General features: G+C 32.0%; 2 protein-coding genes across 2 annotated transcripts; both read left to right on the top strand.

Moving 5' to 3' along the window:
* Nucleotides 1-7926: 7926 nt before the first annotated feature.
* LOC129289164 (ent-kaurenoic acid oxidase 2-like) lies at nucleotides 7927-8432 on the top strand. Its single transcript, XM_054925971.1, has 2 exons — nucleotides 7927-8347; nucleotides 8428-8432. The coding sequence occupies exons 1-2, from the start codon at nucleotides 7927-7929 to the stop codon at nucleotides 8430-8432; spliced, it is 426 nt and encodes a 141-aa protein (XP_054781946.1).
* An 88-nt stretch (nucleotides 8433-8520) lies between these two features.
* LOC129289163 (ent-kaurenoic acid oxidase 2-like) lies at nucleotides 8521-9801 on the top strand. The gene is made up of 5 exons (XM_054925970.1): nucleotides 8521-8694; nucleotides 9100-9178; nucleotides 9263-9369; nucleotides 9475-9596; nucleotides 9702-9801. The coding sequence occupies exons 1-5, from the start codon at nucleotides 8521-8523 to the stop codon at nucleotides 9799-9801; spliced, it is 582 nt and encodes a 193-aa protein (XP_054781945.1).
* Nucleotides 9802-15006: the final 5205 nt, after the last annotated feature.

Raw genomic sequence — 15006 nt, 5'->3', positions numbered from 1 at the left:
AATTAAAAATATGTACACAGCCAGCCCAGCCCAGTATTTTTAATTCAAAATCTAATTCAAATCATATCCAATTCAAACCAAAATATGTACAAATGCAATCAAGTGCTAAGTTCTAACAATTAACTCTAACATTATCACTGCCAAAACACAGTGAATTAGTGATGGAATGTTCCATTGCTAATCTGTAAGAATTAATTTACTGACAGAACTTACTGATAAAAAATTCCATCACTAATTTTAGGATATTATATTCTAATTTAGTGATAAAATTTTTTGTTACAAATCTTTTTGTCACAATTTTGTCCCTAATTTTATCATAAATTATTTTTAATTTAATTTTATTATTTATAATATATATTTATATATAATTTATTTAATAATTTATTATTATGCTATAAATAAATAATTTAAAATAATTTAATATTTTAAATTATTTGAATATTATTAATAATAATTTAAGTACATACTTAATTATTCTTATTTAAAAATAAAATAAAATAAAATAAAATTTAAAAATTTAAAATATTATATATTATATAGACACAAATTATAATATAATATACAATGATAGTAAAATATTTTTCAATTTAATATTAAATTTAATATAAAAATAATTTTTTAAAAATAAAATATAATAGAAATAATTATTACATATAAATTAATTTTGTCATATTAATAAATAAATATAATGTAAAAAAAAGTAAATTTAAATACTATATTTAATAATCATTTGAATAATATATTTATTAATATGTGTGTGTGGTTAAGTATTATATATTTAATTTATCAATTAAGATTGAAAATTTCTTTCAGTTCAACTGGTAATAAGGTGGACATAAAGGTACTATGGAGTGTGATATTGCGAGTTCGAGCTTGGCCAAGGTGCAATTGAGGGTAATAATATTTGGCATGATAGTGACAAATGAGATAGCGGTGAGATGGTGGTGAGGTGGCATTGGTCCATCGAGTGACATGGCAATGATGTTTTGGTTTGAAATAATTTTGTTAGAAAATTTGTGACAGATTAGTGATGGAATGCATTCTATCACAAAGTCAAAATAGCTTATCCATATTTTGCAATGAAAAATTTTGTCACTATTCCATCACTAATTAGTGACGAAATTGCAAATTTCATTGCTAACAAATTAATGATAGTGTTTTTACTAACGAAAATATTCCCTCACTAACCATTTTAGTGACGAAATTTTCACTGATTAGTGATGGAAAATTCCGTCACACTAATCAGCTATTTTTTTTATAGTGTTAGCTATTGAAATAAGCTAAACTAATTAACAATTCAACTAAGAAATAACTAAAATAAAAATTCAAATCTATTAAACAAACTACTATAGAGATCCATAAAAATACTCCATCCACCATTACTGAATCTCGTTGAAGTTCTCTTGATGAAAACATTTTAAAGTGCAAAAACTAGAGTATTAGGTTATTGATTCCAATTGAAGAATAATAGTGCAAAAATTTTAAAAAAATACTTTTGCCTCTTAGGTAAATGAAGTCATTCCTTGTGTGATGATATTAAACTTGCATTGCATGACATATAAGAGCCGCACGCGTAATTAAGATTCCTTTAGCTGTCTATAGGTTTGTAAAATAACACAACTTTAGCAAAGTAAGATAAATTTCATTATTAACTTAGATAAATTTCATAATTAACTAGCTTGGTTTAAGCAAACAAGTATGTTCTTACCTTTGGTGTGATCCATGTAGGCTCTTTAACCTCATGGGTGTGCTTCCCAGATCAGCAAGCTTGTATAAGTCTTCATAATCCTATCATGAAAATTAAAAAGTCAATTACTTATTAATTATCACAATGATGCTTATTAATCAAAAACTTTTGCATAAAGATACTTACTGGTCCACCACTGCAAGCCTCTTTGGCCACAAGAGAAATGTCTTCTAGGCTTCATCACCAATAGTCTTGACCTCTTCAGTGGGGAATGAGACATGGGCATTTGCAATTACAATTTTTTCAACTACCACTTTGAGTTGGTCATCTTATATTTGTGTGTCGCGGACGGTTGGCCCCAAGTTGTGGAGTCATCATGTGCTACTCTATATTTGTTTAGATCCTCGACATACAAGTCATAGGGATCACCTTTGGTAGGAAATGCAGTGTATCATTCCAAATTTCAAGACATAAAAAAAAAAAGGGAATTTTGAGATATAGGAATAAACTATAGGAATAAGATAAAGTAATCTAGAAAGTAAAGAGGAGAACAGAATCCTTATTATGTCACTTAAAAGGAGAGGAAATGAATCTTGTACATATACTAAAAAGATTTATGCCTACTCTTCAAACACTACACGAACCATACTTTATTACAAATGAATTCACACAACTCGCTCTAAACAAATCATACAAATCTCCGATGCTTGATTTGGATGGAGGGAAAAGTGGGTAGGTGAGAAAACAAAGAGGAGAAATTTTCAAATATAGTGAATTTGTTTTTTACTATTTTTTGGAGTTTTCCCTCCTAGTTTTCCTTCTTCCTCCCTATTTGTCTCCTCATCCAAACAAAGGATAAAGGTGTACATGTTATGAATCATGTATGCATATTAATTAAATTAATTGAATTAATTTGATTCATGAATGATGATGAATAGTCAAGACTTTTTGAATAACAAGAAATTTTATCTTTCTGAAATACATATACACGATTTCCAATATACCCCACATATATTTCAAAATTACATGAATGTAATATACTTTTCGGACATGACGCCTTTTGGACTATGAATTAGACCAGCTGGACTATTAAAACTTAACACAACACTATTAGTGAAACTTATAGCCTCTGTGAACTATAACAACTCTTTATTGTATGATGAAAGTCTTACTAATACATTTACACTCCAAATTAAATTCTTGATGTTATCGCTATATGTGCTTATATCAGGCCATGCGCAGGCATATTTTTAATGAATCTCTATAAATGTTTTTCATGATCTCCTGGGAACAACCTTACTCTATACCCATATAGGTGATTTCATCAAGTGTATCTACATCAAATACATCATCTATAAGAGATATGGAAATCATTAGGAGCTTTGTTTTCATCCTTTTTGTTAATGAATTCTAGCATTGTTCTCACAGCTCAGGAAGGGACTAAAAAATTAAGTTCTAGCAAAACTAACAAGTTTCAAGATTAAATTTCCTTTCGAGATTAAAGTTTTATGGTTAGGGAATTTAACAAATTTACTTTTGACCATACAAAAACCTATCGATAAAACTCCCTATTTTTTAAGCATGCATAATCACATGTTACATTGAATTATGCCTAAACGTTGAAAGTTTTACTCTTTACAATGATTATAGCAATTTGGCATACACAAACTCATAAAAAGCAGTGTTAGTTTTCTACCCATAAAAAGAAAAGTTGAGAGAGCAAGTATAAGATGTGGATCTGAGGAAAATAATGAGGTTTCAGTTGCTTATTGCAAATTGTAATTTGACAGATATGGGGTTCAATATGGATCAAAATTTACCTGGAATAATAAGAGAGTAGGGGAAGATCACACCAAAGAGAGAATTGATAGAGCTCTAGTAAATCTTGAATTGAGAGAAAAATTTCCAAGAACTCATGTTTCTCATCTTTCGTTGGATCTAATCATAATATGTTGCTGATTGATTTATGTCATAAGACTTTTAAAACTCCAATAAGAAGCTTCAAATTTGAACAGATATGGCTCAAACATCCTGGTTATGCAGAAGTGGTGAGAAAAGGTTGGAAGGAAATGTGGTGTATATGTGCAGGATGTAATTAGAAGATTAAATAATTGCACAAAGGGTCTTGAAAGAGTGGAGTAAGAGAGAATTTCCGAAAAAAACAGAAAGAGTATCATCACATCGTTATCAATATGTATATAGATGACCATGCATATAATTCATTGGGCAAAGATATTAATGAACATGCATTCAATTTCACACCTTTTGTCACCCCAATGCATGCGCAAGAACATTTGAAGTTGTTTGTTGAATTAACCAATAAAGTTATCCATGGAGATGGTCCTCAATTACATTTTCATGCATTCAGCTGGTCATAAAAGCATACACGAACTCTTCAAAAATTAAAATATTAGTTATTATGGAACGATGCTATCCGATTTTATATGCTTGCTGGTCATAGAGAAAAGTCAACCTTTATTAGGAATCACGAATATTTTAAAACTTCATTCATAGCATAACAATAACAAATTAATTTCGCAAAATCTTGAGCTGAACAGACCAAGGCGGGAGAAGAAAGTGGATCCAATACAATACGGAGGGGGAAAAAATCGCAAAGCTTTATAATAAACAAACAAACAAATTAAGCAAAAAGTAGTCCAAGTCAAAACAACTGCTGGTTTTCTGATACCCGCGGCAACGGACTGGAGCAAACCTCTCAAATGACCAATGATGACCCAAATCTTATGAAATTTACAATAACGGCCAAAATTTTTTTTCTCATACTTATGATTTCTAGGAGTATTTTTATATTATTTCGTAAACAATATTCTTATAATATCAATAAATCAGGCTGTAAATACTGCACCCAAAAAAAATGACATGGGAAGTTCTACATTGAACCTGAAATATAAACATCTTAAAACTTCATAATCATCATAAATCATGGTCAAATGTTGATTTATTTAATTTAAGTAGATTGAAATGAGTCAGAGATTCAATCTACAGTAAATGTCAGAAAAAAATTCAATCTAAAGAAGTAGTGATGGACAAATTTAAGATTTACTAATATTAAAAATTTACGCCTGTCATCTTTAAAAAATCTAACATTGAATTTTTTTTTTGAAAATCATTAATGAGTGTTGAATATGTTATAAAAATCTTATTAGTAACTTCTTTTTTCATAAAAATAGTGAAAACCTAACCACAAGGAAGAATTACAAGACATCCTTGTCAAAAAGTCATTAGAACTCAGTAGACAGAGTCAACATCATGTGTACGCCAAGTCATTTACAAGTGTGCAATGTATCAAGTAGTTTACAATGCCATTTGTATTTCATGACGTTTGTATAATTGAAAGCAATTACCCATCAATATTTTAATTGTGTCATATTACAATACTAACTTAATAAGATCATTCTTAACAAAGATATTATATACGTCTAAAAAAATTATGTGTAATACAAAAAAATAATTTAATAATTAAAATTAAAACATTTTTATTATTATTTCTTTTGTTTCTTAGTCCCACATATCATTTTATCATTTTATATATAAAATAAGAAATTTCATGTCATAAATATCTATTGAATGATTTTATTTAATTTTACATTTTTAATGAGAAATTTTTAATATCTATTGAATGAGAAATTTTTCTCTAATAATAATTTTATATATTATTCATATAATTTAAAATTATATTTAATTTTTTTAAATTACTTTTAATAGTGACAAATATTTCCGCTAAAAGTAATTGTACAAATTATTTTCCATTTTTAAATTATTTTTTATAAAAATATTTTCAAATATTTTGTTGCAACTGTTAAAAAATTGTTGTCAAAGGTTCACTTTTGACAATAACAACTAAAAGTTATAATCAAAAATTAAGTTTTGATAGTAACTTTTGATGGCAATATAATGTTACCACTAGAGGTCCACTTTTGGTAGTAATTTTTAATTATCGCCATCAAAAGTGGACCTATGGTCGCAACTTTTTTAATCATTGTTAAAAGTAGCTTTTAAAAATTAGTTTTTTGTTGTTTTGGAAATGATGGATAGTGCGCGTATCATATGTCAAGCTCTATTAAATGGAGAAACGTGTAAGAATACAAGGACATTGTCAAAAAATGCATCTGAATAGAGTCGATCTCACAACCCACACTTAATTGATATGCATAAATGGAGATTATTTTTGCCATGAGAACATTCGTCCACTAGTGTAGAGAGAAATATTTGAATACATGCAACTAAATCTTTCTTCATAAATGTATATACGTGACCATATTTCGGTGGGTAAACACATTAATGAACATGCATTTAGGCCTTTGGTCATGAACATATACATAAGAACTTAAAAATTGAGTTTATTCATATTCCTCAAAAACATATTATATATATGTATATCATTAAATTAGTATGTTCGTATAAATACAAGTCTATGTAATACAAAGACATATTTGCTCCAAAAAAAAAAAATACAAAGACATATTTAATGTCGTTATATAAAATATTAATACACCAATTGAATCTAAAATTTTATTGACTCACACTATTCATAAGCAATGAAATGCATCTCATATATCAACCTTTGTACAATGCATGAAAAAACATGCCTAATGAACTAATAAAAGGAGATCATAGTCAACGTGTGTATCACGAGACGGACATATCTTTTAATATCAAAGAAAGTAAAAAAAAATTTTAAAGTAGAAGATAACATTATAAATTAACAAAACAAGAACCAATTAGTTTGTTAGAGACTAATATAAATAGAGGGAGAACACAAACAAGAGAAACCTACCACAGTTCTTAGTAACTACACATCTTCTAACAATAGCTGTCCCGAATAGACACTGAAAATGGGCCCCTTGATGCTGGCTGTAGCAATCTTTGGTGGCCTTATGGTGCTGAGATGGCTTCTCAAGAACGTAAATTGGTGGATCCAATGAGCGTCCATTAGGAGATAAGCAGTACTTTCTACCTCCGGGGGATATGGGACTGCCCATCATCGGCAATATTTGGTCTTTTCTCTTGGCCTTCAAGTTTGGTCGTCCTGATTCCTACGTTGACTCCTTTGTCAAAAAGTTAGTATACATATATAAGCTCTCTCGCTCTCTCTCTCTCACAAACATGATTTCTGATCTAATTATTGGAACTTAATAATGCAGATACGGTGACACTGGTATATACAAGGCGTTAATGTTTGGGTTTCCAAGTGTTATTGATAGGGGACACGGAAGCAGAATCTTGCTAGTTTAGGGACAGAACCCTAAAACAACAAAAACACAAGAACAAAAGGAAAGGGACGAAATTTATGACGGAAATAAAGAAATGTATGAAGTAAACAATAGGATAATGATCAAGGCGAAGATCCTCTAGAGCACCTGCCTCTAGGAACCTCAACTTTCGAAGACACCACAAAAGTTAATCACGCTCTTGATCACGTCTGTTTCTCACACGGGATGCCACCACAGAACACTAAGGCTCACAAGAGTTATAAACTCTAAAATGAATAATTTCATTCAACTTCTGTGCCGTTTACAATAGGGAGCATGCCTAATTTATATAGGCTCATAGAAAAGAATATTTCCTAAAATTAAAACCCTAATTTCCTAATACTAAAAGGAGAAATAATATAAAATAATGATAAAATATTCAGCCACATAATTTAGGAGATGTGATCCTAAAATTATGGGATTACAAAATTTAAAAATTAATACTATAATTAATTCTAACCTTTGACTAGACTCAAAATAGAAAATCAAATCAAAGGACCATTAAAATAGGAAATAATTTAGGAGACAATCAAGGGATCATAAAGGATTTTAAATTACGCCACCCTTGACTTCTTCACTAGGGTTTCATGCTTCCTTGCTACAGAGGCTCAACTTGTAGTCTTCCTTGTATTGGGCTAAGGTCTGCATCTCTTGGGCTTGATTCTTCATGAGTTTGGATCTTAAATACATTATACACGTATAGATGCTCTTCTTTGGGCTTGAGAGGAGTGCCCTAATATTCTCCAAGCTCTTGAACTTCTTGTACAAGACTGAATAAGGCTTGCTTCATGGCTTTAGTTCGGGCTCTTATCATTGGACCTCCAATATGTTGTAATGGGTCTTTAGGTACGTTAGATTGGAAGTATTGGGCTCCTTCTATGTCACCATTCATGATTACCATCCTCAAGTTTCGTTGCCATTAATGCTATGTCACCCGTGCCATGGGGTCCATCAGTTATTGTGATAATGCCTGAAGGGTGCAAGAAGGTTTTAATGGATGATGACAAATTTGACCTTGGTTGGCCCGCTTCCATAGTGGAGCTCATGGGAAAGAAATCATTAATTTTAATCCCTTATGAAGAACACAAGCGTCTAAGGCGCTTGACTTCTGCTTCCATCAATGGTATGGATGCCTTGTCCTTTTACTTGACCAAAATTGAAGACATTGCCATATCATCGTTGGAGAAATGGAGCAAGATGGGAGAGATTGAGTTTCTCACTGAGCTACGAAGATTCACCTTTTGTATCATCATGCATATTTTCTTATGCTCTGAGGGAGACACTGTGATGCATAATCTTGAAAATGAGTACACAGCCCTAAATCTTGGGGTTCGAGCTATGCAAATTAATCTTCTTGGATTTGCATATCATAAGGCCCTCAAGGGATGTATGTGCATTTGCACTCTACATGTTTAAAATTATAGCATTTTCTTGAAATTATGTGTGATTTGGTTTTTGGTTTTCCAGGCTAGGAAGAAACTAGTGTCTGTATTTTAGACTGTTGTTAATCAGTAAAGAAAAGAAAAGAAGGAAAATGTTCATTATAGAAAATCTAGAGACATGATTGATGGTCTTATGAATGCGGAAGATGAAAATGGAAACAAATTGGACGATGAACAAGTCATTGATATAATGTTAATGTATCTGAATGCTAGTCATGAGTCTTCAGGTCATATTACCATGTGGGCAACAGTTTACTTGCAGCAACACCCAAAATGTTTCCAAAGGGCTAAGGTACCATGCCCTCTATTTCCAAAATATTATAAAGTTTTAGAGAATTTGAGTTCAATACTATGCTATTTTAAAATTACATTCCAGTTGAATCCTACATTACAAGTTCTTTTTCATAGAGAAGGATTTTAACTTGTGCTAATGTATACATCGATTATTTGTGCAGGCTGAGCAAGAAGAAATCATCAGAAGAAGGCATCCGACATAGATTGGGTTGACACTTAAAGAAATTTGACAAATGGAATACCTTTCTAAGGTGTCTATCAATCTAACACCATCACACACAAACACATACACTTTTATGTTGAAATTGAAAACCCATTCTATAAACCTTTGACTGATATCATCTTTATCTATATCATTTTCAAATATAATGTGCTATATTAGTTTCCTTCATTGCATATATAGGTGATTGATGAAACCATGTGTTTAGTAACTTTCTCATTGACTGTCTTCAGAGAACCAAAATCAGATGTGAATATCAATGGTTGGTTCCAATCTTTATGACTAAAATAAACTAATTCTAATTTATAAAAAGGCATGACATTCTTTTGTTTTTGGAATTGTGCAGGCTATCTTGTTCCAAAAGGATGGAGAGCCCTTGCTTGGTTCAGGACTATTCATTATGATCTTAAGATTTATCCAAATCCCATAGAATTCAATCCTTCCAGATGGGATGTAAGTTGCATATATAAAAAAATTTTCATATTCTAAAGTTAAATATTTCTAGTAACATTCACTTACAACAATATCTTTTAACCAATTATTTTATTTGTGTTACAGAAATTTATGCCAAAAGCAACTGAGTTTATGCCGTTTGGAGTAGGAAGCAGACTGTGCCCAGGAAATGAGCTTGCAAAGTTGGAGATTATTGTATTTCTTCATCATTTCCTTCTCAGTTATCGGTATGTTCAAACTCATTAACTTGTCAATTCTCGGTTAAGTTTATAACAAATTGTATAAACAATCCATTTTAATTTAATTAATTAATGTCTTGGTTGTTCTGCCAGGCTTGAATGTTTGAATCCTAAGAGTCCTGTGATGTACCTTCCATATGCAAGGCCCATTGATAATTGCGTGGCAAGAATTCATAAAGTCTCTAAAGCATGATCAACCTTAAGTCATTATCATTATGGCATAGGATCTCTTTTTTCATGGTTTAGTTTTATAATCGTTTGTCGTCCTTTGATAATAGTAGTGAATGTTGTGGCTTGTCTTTATCTTTTTTCCTCTCTGTAGATCCGCACGTGTTCTAAACTCTTTTGGATGTGTGCTTTGGTCATCAAATATAAAGAACAATGATCAAAAAACTCTAGCACTAGTACACACAGTTAAATCTATACCGGTTAAAATAGCTTATCTACACCGGTTTAGTAACCGATGTAGATAAGACCGGTGTAGATATCATGAAGTTATCTATACTGGTTATTTAACTAGTGTAGTTAATGGATATATCTACACCAGTTATAAATTCGGTGTAGATAACATTAATTATAAATATATATGTAATATTTTTAAAAGTTGATATCTACAACGGTTCTGAATATAACAGGTATAGATAATCATATATCTACATCGATCATTGCCTAAACTAGTGTAGATAACCTATATATCTACACCAGTTATTGTTATAACAGGTGTAGATATATTATTATCTACACCGGTTATTCGTTAGACCAGCGTAAATGATGTTATATTTACACCAGTTATTTCTATAACCGGTGTAGATATTTGTTTTTTCAAGTAAAAATTTCTCCCGTTTTTTTCATTTACCCCAACCATTATAGGCTGCAATTTAAATCCTGCATTAATCAAACATATAATAGCTAAATAACAATCAGCCAGCCAGACAATCATATATTGTTCAAATCAAATGAATTTAAACTTATGTACAATTCCAAACACATAAAACATAAATTGTCAACTAAGTAATCCTACACACAACTATATTTACTAATGTTTACAACTACACAGTTTACTCTTCCAAAGGATGATTATTATAAAGATCAAACATGAAGAGTCCCCAATGTTGCCTTATTTGATGGATCTCTGAATCCGAAAATGGAGATGGATCATTGAATATTTGAAGAGATTAGGGATAAGGGAATTAAATTAGTAATTATATTAGAAGAAAAAATAAATAATATCTAAAATTACATTTACCTCCTCAGTGAACTTAGTCAAGCTAGCGGTGATGATATTGTATGCATGTCTCAACACATAAAAGCTGCACAAATTAGTAGGCAGTTGCCGACGGCTCTATGGAATAACACAACATTGTCATAATTATACTGAAAGAAGGCTCTATCATCAAAATTACTTAAAATAAAAACATGTATAACTTATTACCTTTGGTGTTATCCATGTAGGATCCTTGACATCATGTGGGGCCTTGCCTAACCAGACTTGCTGGCCAATCCTTATAGTCCTGTCATTAACATGACATAGTTAGTAACTTAATCACTAAAAAATTTTATTATAAGACTCCTTAAGTACAATTACTGCTTGTAAGATTTCTTTATTGCCGGATTGAGTTTACGATGCAAAGAGCATAAAAAGATTATAGAATTGCTCTTCATCAAAAACACTATCAATTGCCAGTGTGTACTGCTAAAAAAGTCATTTAAGCAAATATTTGATACCATTATGGATAAATTCAAATATATTTATTTACAGATTGAGAAACATGAAAAAATAACATTCATTTCCGCCTTCACTGAGCCTCTAGTTCATATATGCCTCCTTTGCCTCTTTGGTGGTCTATTTATTATTAGTGTAACGTGGGCAAAGAAATCTGTATTGTTTGTCTTTGCCCGAGGAAACTAGCAATTGATGCAAAAACCTACAAAAATGAAAATAAGTTAGTTTGAAAAGCTGAATTGTTTAATTTCATTTAAATTTACAAGAAGATACTTACATCATCCCAATTTGGATGTTCGCCATGGTTAGGTCAGTATCAATGAGAATCTAACAGAGGTCCTCATTCTCAACAAAGATTTCATAGTTGTTTAATCCAGCAAGATCAGGATTCACTTTAAAACATGAGGTGGAAATGATCTATTATATGCCATCAATACAAATCGGTCCCATAGACTTAGCTTGAACAATTGTGGCTTTTGACCTACTTTATAGGATGATGGGGTTTCCTATTAAATAAAAAAATTAGTAACACATTCTTAATATAATGAATTCATTACAATTAATTAATAAAATTTGTTACCGGATCTTGAGGCTTCCCAACAAGTCTTTTTGGCCATAAACAAAAAGTGCCCTTGGCATCTTTCACTATCTTGATCTCATCAGTAGGGAATGGGACAGAAGCATCATCAATTTTTACCTCTTTAACAGTGACCTTGACAACATCTTCTTGAACTTCCTGAAAGTGGCATTTTGACCCCTCGTGGATGTAACCATGTGCTACTAAGCATCTTTCTGGATCCTCCACATACAAGTAGTATAGTTCACCCTCTGGAGCAGGGTCATCCTCTAAAGGAAGTGGAACGATATTACTCCCTTTAGTACTCAGATGACAAGCAGGGGAGTGAGTTTGTGGGCCACTTGGCTCCTTGATTGAGCTCATCATCATTATCATTTCTTCCTTCATCTTTTGTAGCCTAGCTTCAAGAGTAGCCTTAGCCTCAGCCCTTGATTGAGCTAACATCACATCCAACTCCTCCCTAGTCACGAGTCCTGAAGAATGGCATTTTTGAGGTTATACTCACCCCTGATCTGAATCCCTGAACACGTCCATGATGCTCTCCTTTTCCTGTAGCAACAGCCAGGATATCATTTCTTCCCTCTAGGATGAATGATCCCTCGGATTGCTTCTGTTTAAGCTCATCCTGTAACATCCAAATAATAATTAATTAGTAATATTTGATATTTAAAATAAGATTACAAATGACAATTGTACTTACAATTTTCTAAGCAACCTTACAAGCATGCTCACTTAAAAAGGACCCGTCCTTCTTCTTGTGGGCATAAATCTATCTCTCATCACGGTGTATTGGAGATGGTGGAGACAGTAGAATAGAAGGATCTGATTGAGCTTGTTCTTCTCTCTTCCTCCTCTTGGCATCCATCAATTCCTTGTCGGCCAAAACATAACTGCCATGAGACTTTATTTGGGGGAAATTGTTCTTCCTTCCAACTTTTTGTGCCTTTCTCCTCTTTTTCTATGAATTAGAATTACAAAATATTCATTATCTAATAAAGACAATGATATATAACTAAAATAAACAAAAAAATAAATTAAAATAATCTAACTCACTAGAGCATCTGGCATAGTTCAAAGCCTAATGAATTCTTCAAAAGTAGTTGCATTGAGAAATGTGTATTGGGTATAAGGATTAGGCCATGGCTGTCCATCTGGCACCTCAATATGCACAAATCTCTTAGCTAGTGATGTTTTGAAACCCTTCCAACAATTACAGGCCCAGGTCATCAATCTATGCTTAAAGTCTATACTTGTGGGGACATTGTATGTGACCTACAATACATGTCATTGTAATAGTTAGTGATATAGTCATAATAATCAGTAACAAATAATGATAACAAGTAATAAAAGCACATTTCTCATACATTAATGGCTTCCCATATCTATTCCTTCACTTATTTTAGGACATCGTCCTATGTGGGTGCCAATATAGTTAGCTTGCTACGAGCTTGGAGGCTTAAAAAACTAGTAAACTTAGCCCCATTAGGCCCGATTGGCTTCTAATTGTTATCAAATTGGATCAAAATCTTCTCACCTCTGCTCTGACTTAGAGCTAACTCTCTTAATCGTGTGCTACTTCTAGGCCTCTTAGATCGTGTAGATTGGCTGCTACCCACAGTTTGAGGACTAACAGTCACACAGTCATCACCATTGGTAGAGACGATCGGCGTAGAAGGGTCAGGCTGGTCTTGATTAACACTCCGATCCTCCATGTTCCTATTTAGACAATAAGTAAAAATCATTAGTGATATAACTAATAAATAAAACATGTTCTAATATGAATAAAATACAATAAATAACCAATTTAATAAATCATACATGTTGTAAATAAATAACTAACTTTTAACATATTTTTAAATAGAAATATTCTCCCATATCCCTTCGTGATGATCATCTCTCGTGCCATATTCGTCATCCAATTCATCTTCTACACTGAATACAGGCAAGCTTATCGAGAAAGAAGGAGTCTCAGAAATATTGAAATTTGAACAATCCTTCTCATCAACATTAACCTCTCTTTTTCCTTCAAGAACTACTGACCATGTTTCACTTCTCGGATCCATGACATAACACTTGTTTTGCTTGGTCTGCCATAATAAAAGGTTCATCACCAAAACTTAAAGTATTCAAGTTGACTAATGTAAATCCCATCCTATCTTGATAAAAACCATTTTTAACATCAACTCACTTACATTTGAAAATAGGGATTTTAAATTTAATATAGTCAACCTCCCAAATCTCTTCAATAACCCCGTAATAAGGCATGGATGTGAATAAAGAATTTTGGTCTTTTGAGCTAGAGAAGTGCATGCCTGAGGCCACTAGCATAACACCAGTATTCTGCACATTACTCCTATTATCTAGAGACTTCGTGTAGAACAAATACCCATTAATATCAAATGCAGTCTAGCATAACATCATACTCAGGACCTTGTGCCAGCCCCTTAACAATATCAGAAACACAATCTTCCTTTTCAACCTTCTGCTTAAACCACTTTGCAAAAGTATTGTTATGCTCTCTAATTAATCTTTGCTCAGTTATCTTAATTTGACTGTTTTGCTTCCTCACAAGTTCTTTATGCACATCTATATAGTCTTGAACTTGATCAACATTATTCAAGATATGTAATTGTGCTTGTTGCAATTCATGAGGATCAGCAGTCTTCACAAAAATTCCACGTCTACGATCTTTGACATCATATTTTCTTAACCCAATAGGTTGTACATTGTTCAAATAATCTTGGCAAAATTCTGCTACTTCTTTAGAGACATATTTTTGCACAATGGATGCTTCAGGACGGTGTGGATTCTTCACATATCCTTTTAGAACTTTCATTGTTCTTTTAATTGGGTACATCCATTGTAAATGCATAGGGCCACACAACTTTATCTCCTTCACTAGGTGAACAATTAGATGTATCATAATGTTAAAAAATGATAGAAGAAAGAGCTTTTCAAGTTGGCATAAGATAAGATATGCTTTATTTTCTAATTCATCCAATTCTTCAGGCTCATGGACTTTACGGCATATAGCATTGAAGAAAAAGTAAATTCTAGTTATGACATCTCTCAATTCATCTTTCCAGAAGCCTCGAATA

Source organism: Prosopis cineraria, unplaced genomic scaffold (genome assembly GCF_029017545.1).
Source record: "Prosopis cineraria cultivar Desert tree isolate PC_DT_omini unplaced genomic scaffold, ASM2901754v1 PC12, whole genome shotgun sequence".
NCBI lineage: Eukaryota > Viridiplantae > Streptophyta > Magnoliopsida > Fabales > Fabaceae > Prosopis > Prosopis cineraria.
Note: the sequence above shows the minus strand (reverse complement) of the source record. Positions and strands in the feature narration are given on the sequence as shown.

Bases quoted from the DNA above. Each gene is read 5' to 3' on its own strand.
- LOC129289164 (XM_054925971.1), top strand. From the start codon at position 7,927: ATGCCTGAAGGGTGCAAGAAGGTTTTAATGGATGATGACAAATTTGAC.
- LOC129289163 (XM_054925970.1), top strand. From the start codon at position 8,521: ATGATTGATGGTCTTATGAATGCGGAAGATGAAAATGGAAACAAATTG. The intron at 8,695-9,099 runs GTACCATGCCCT...TTGCATATATAG, and splicing joins AATGTTTCCAAAGGGCTAAG to GTGATTGATGAAACCATGTG. The intron at 9,370-9,474 runs GTAAGTTGCATA...TTTGTGTTACAG, and splicing joins TCAATCCTTCCAGATGGGAT to AAATTTATGCCAAAAGCAAC.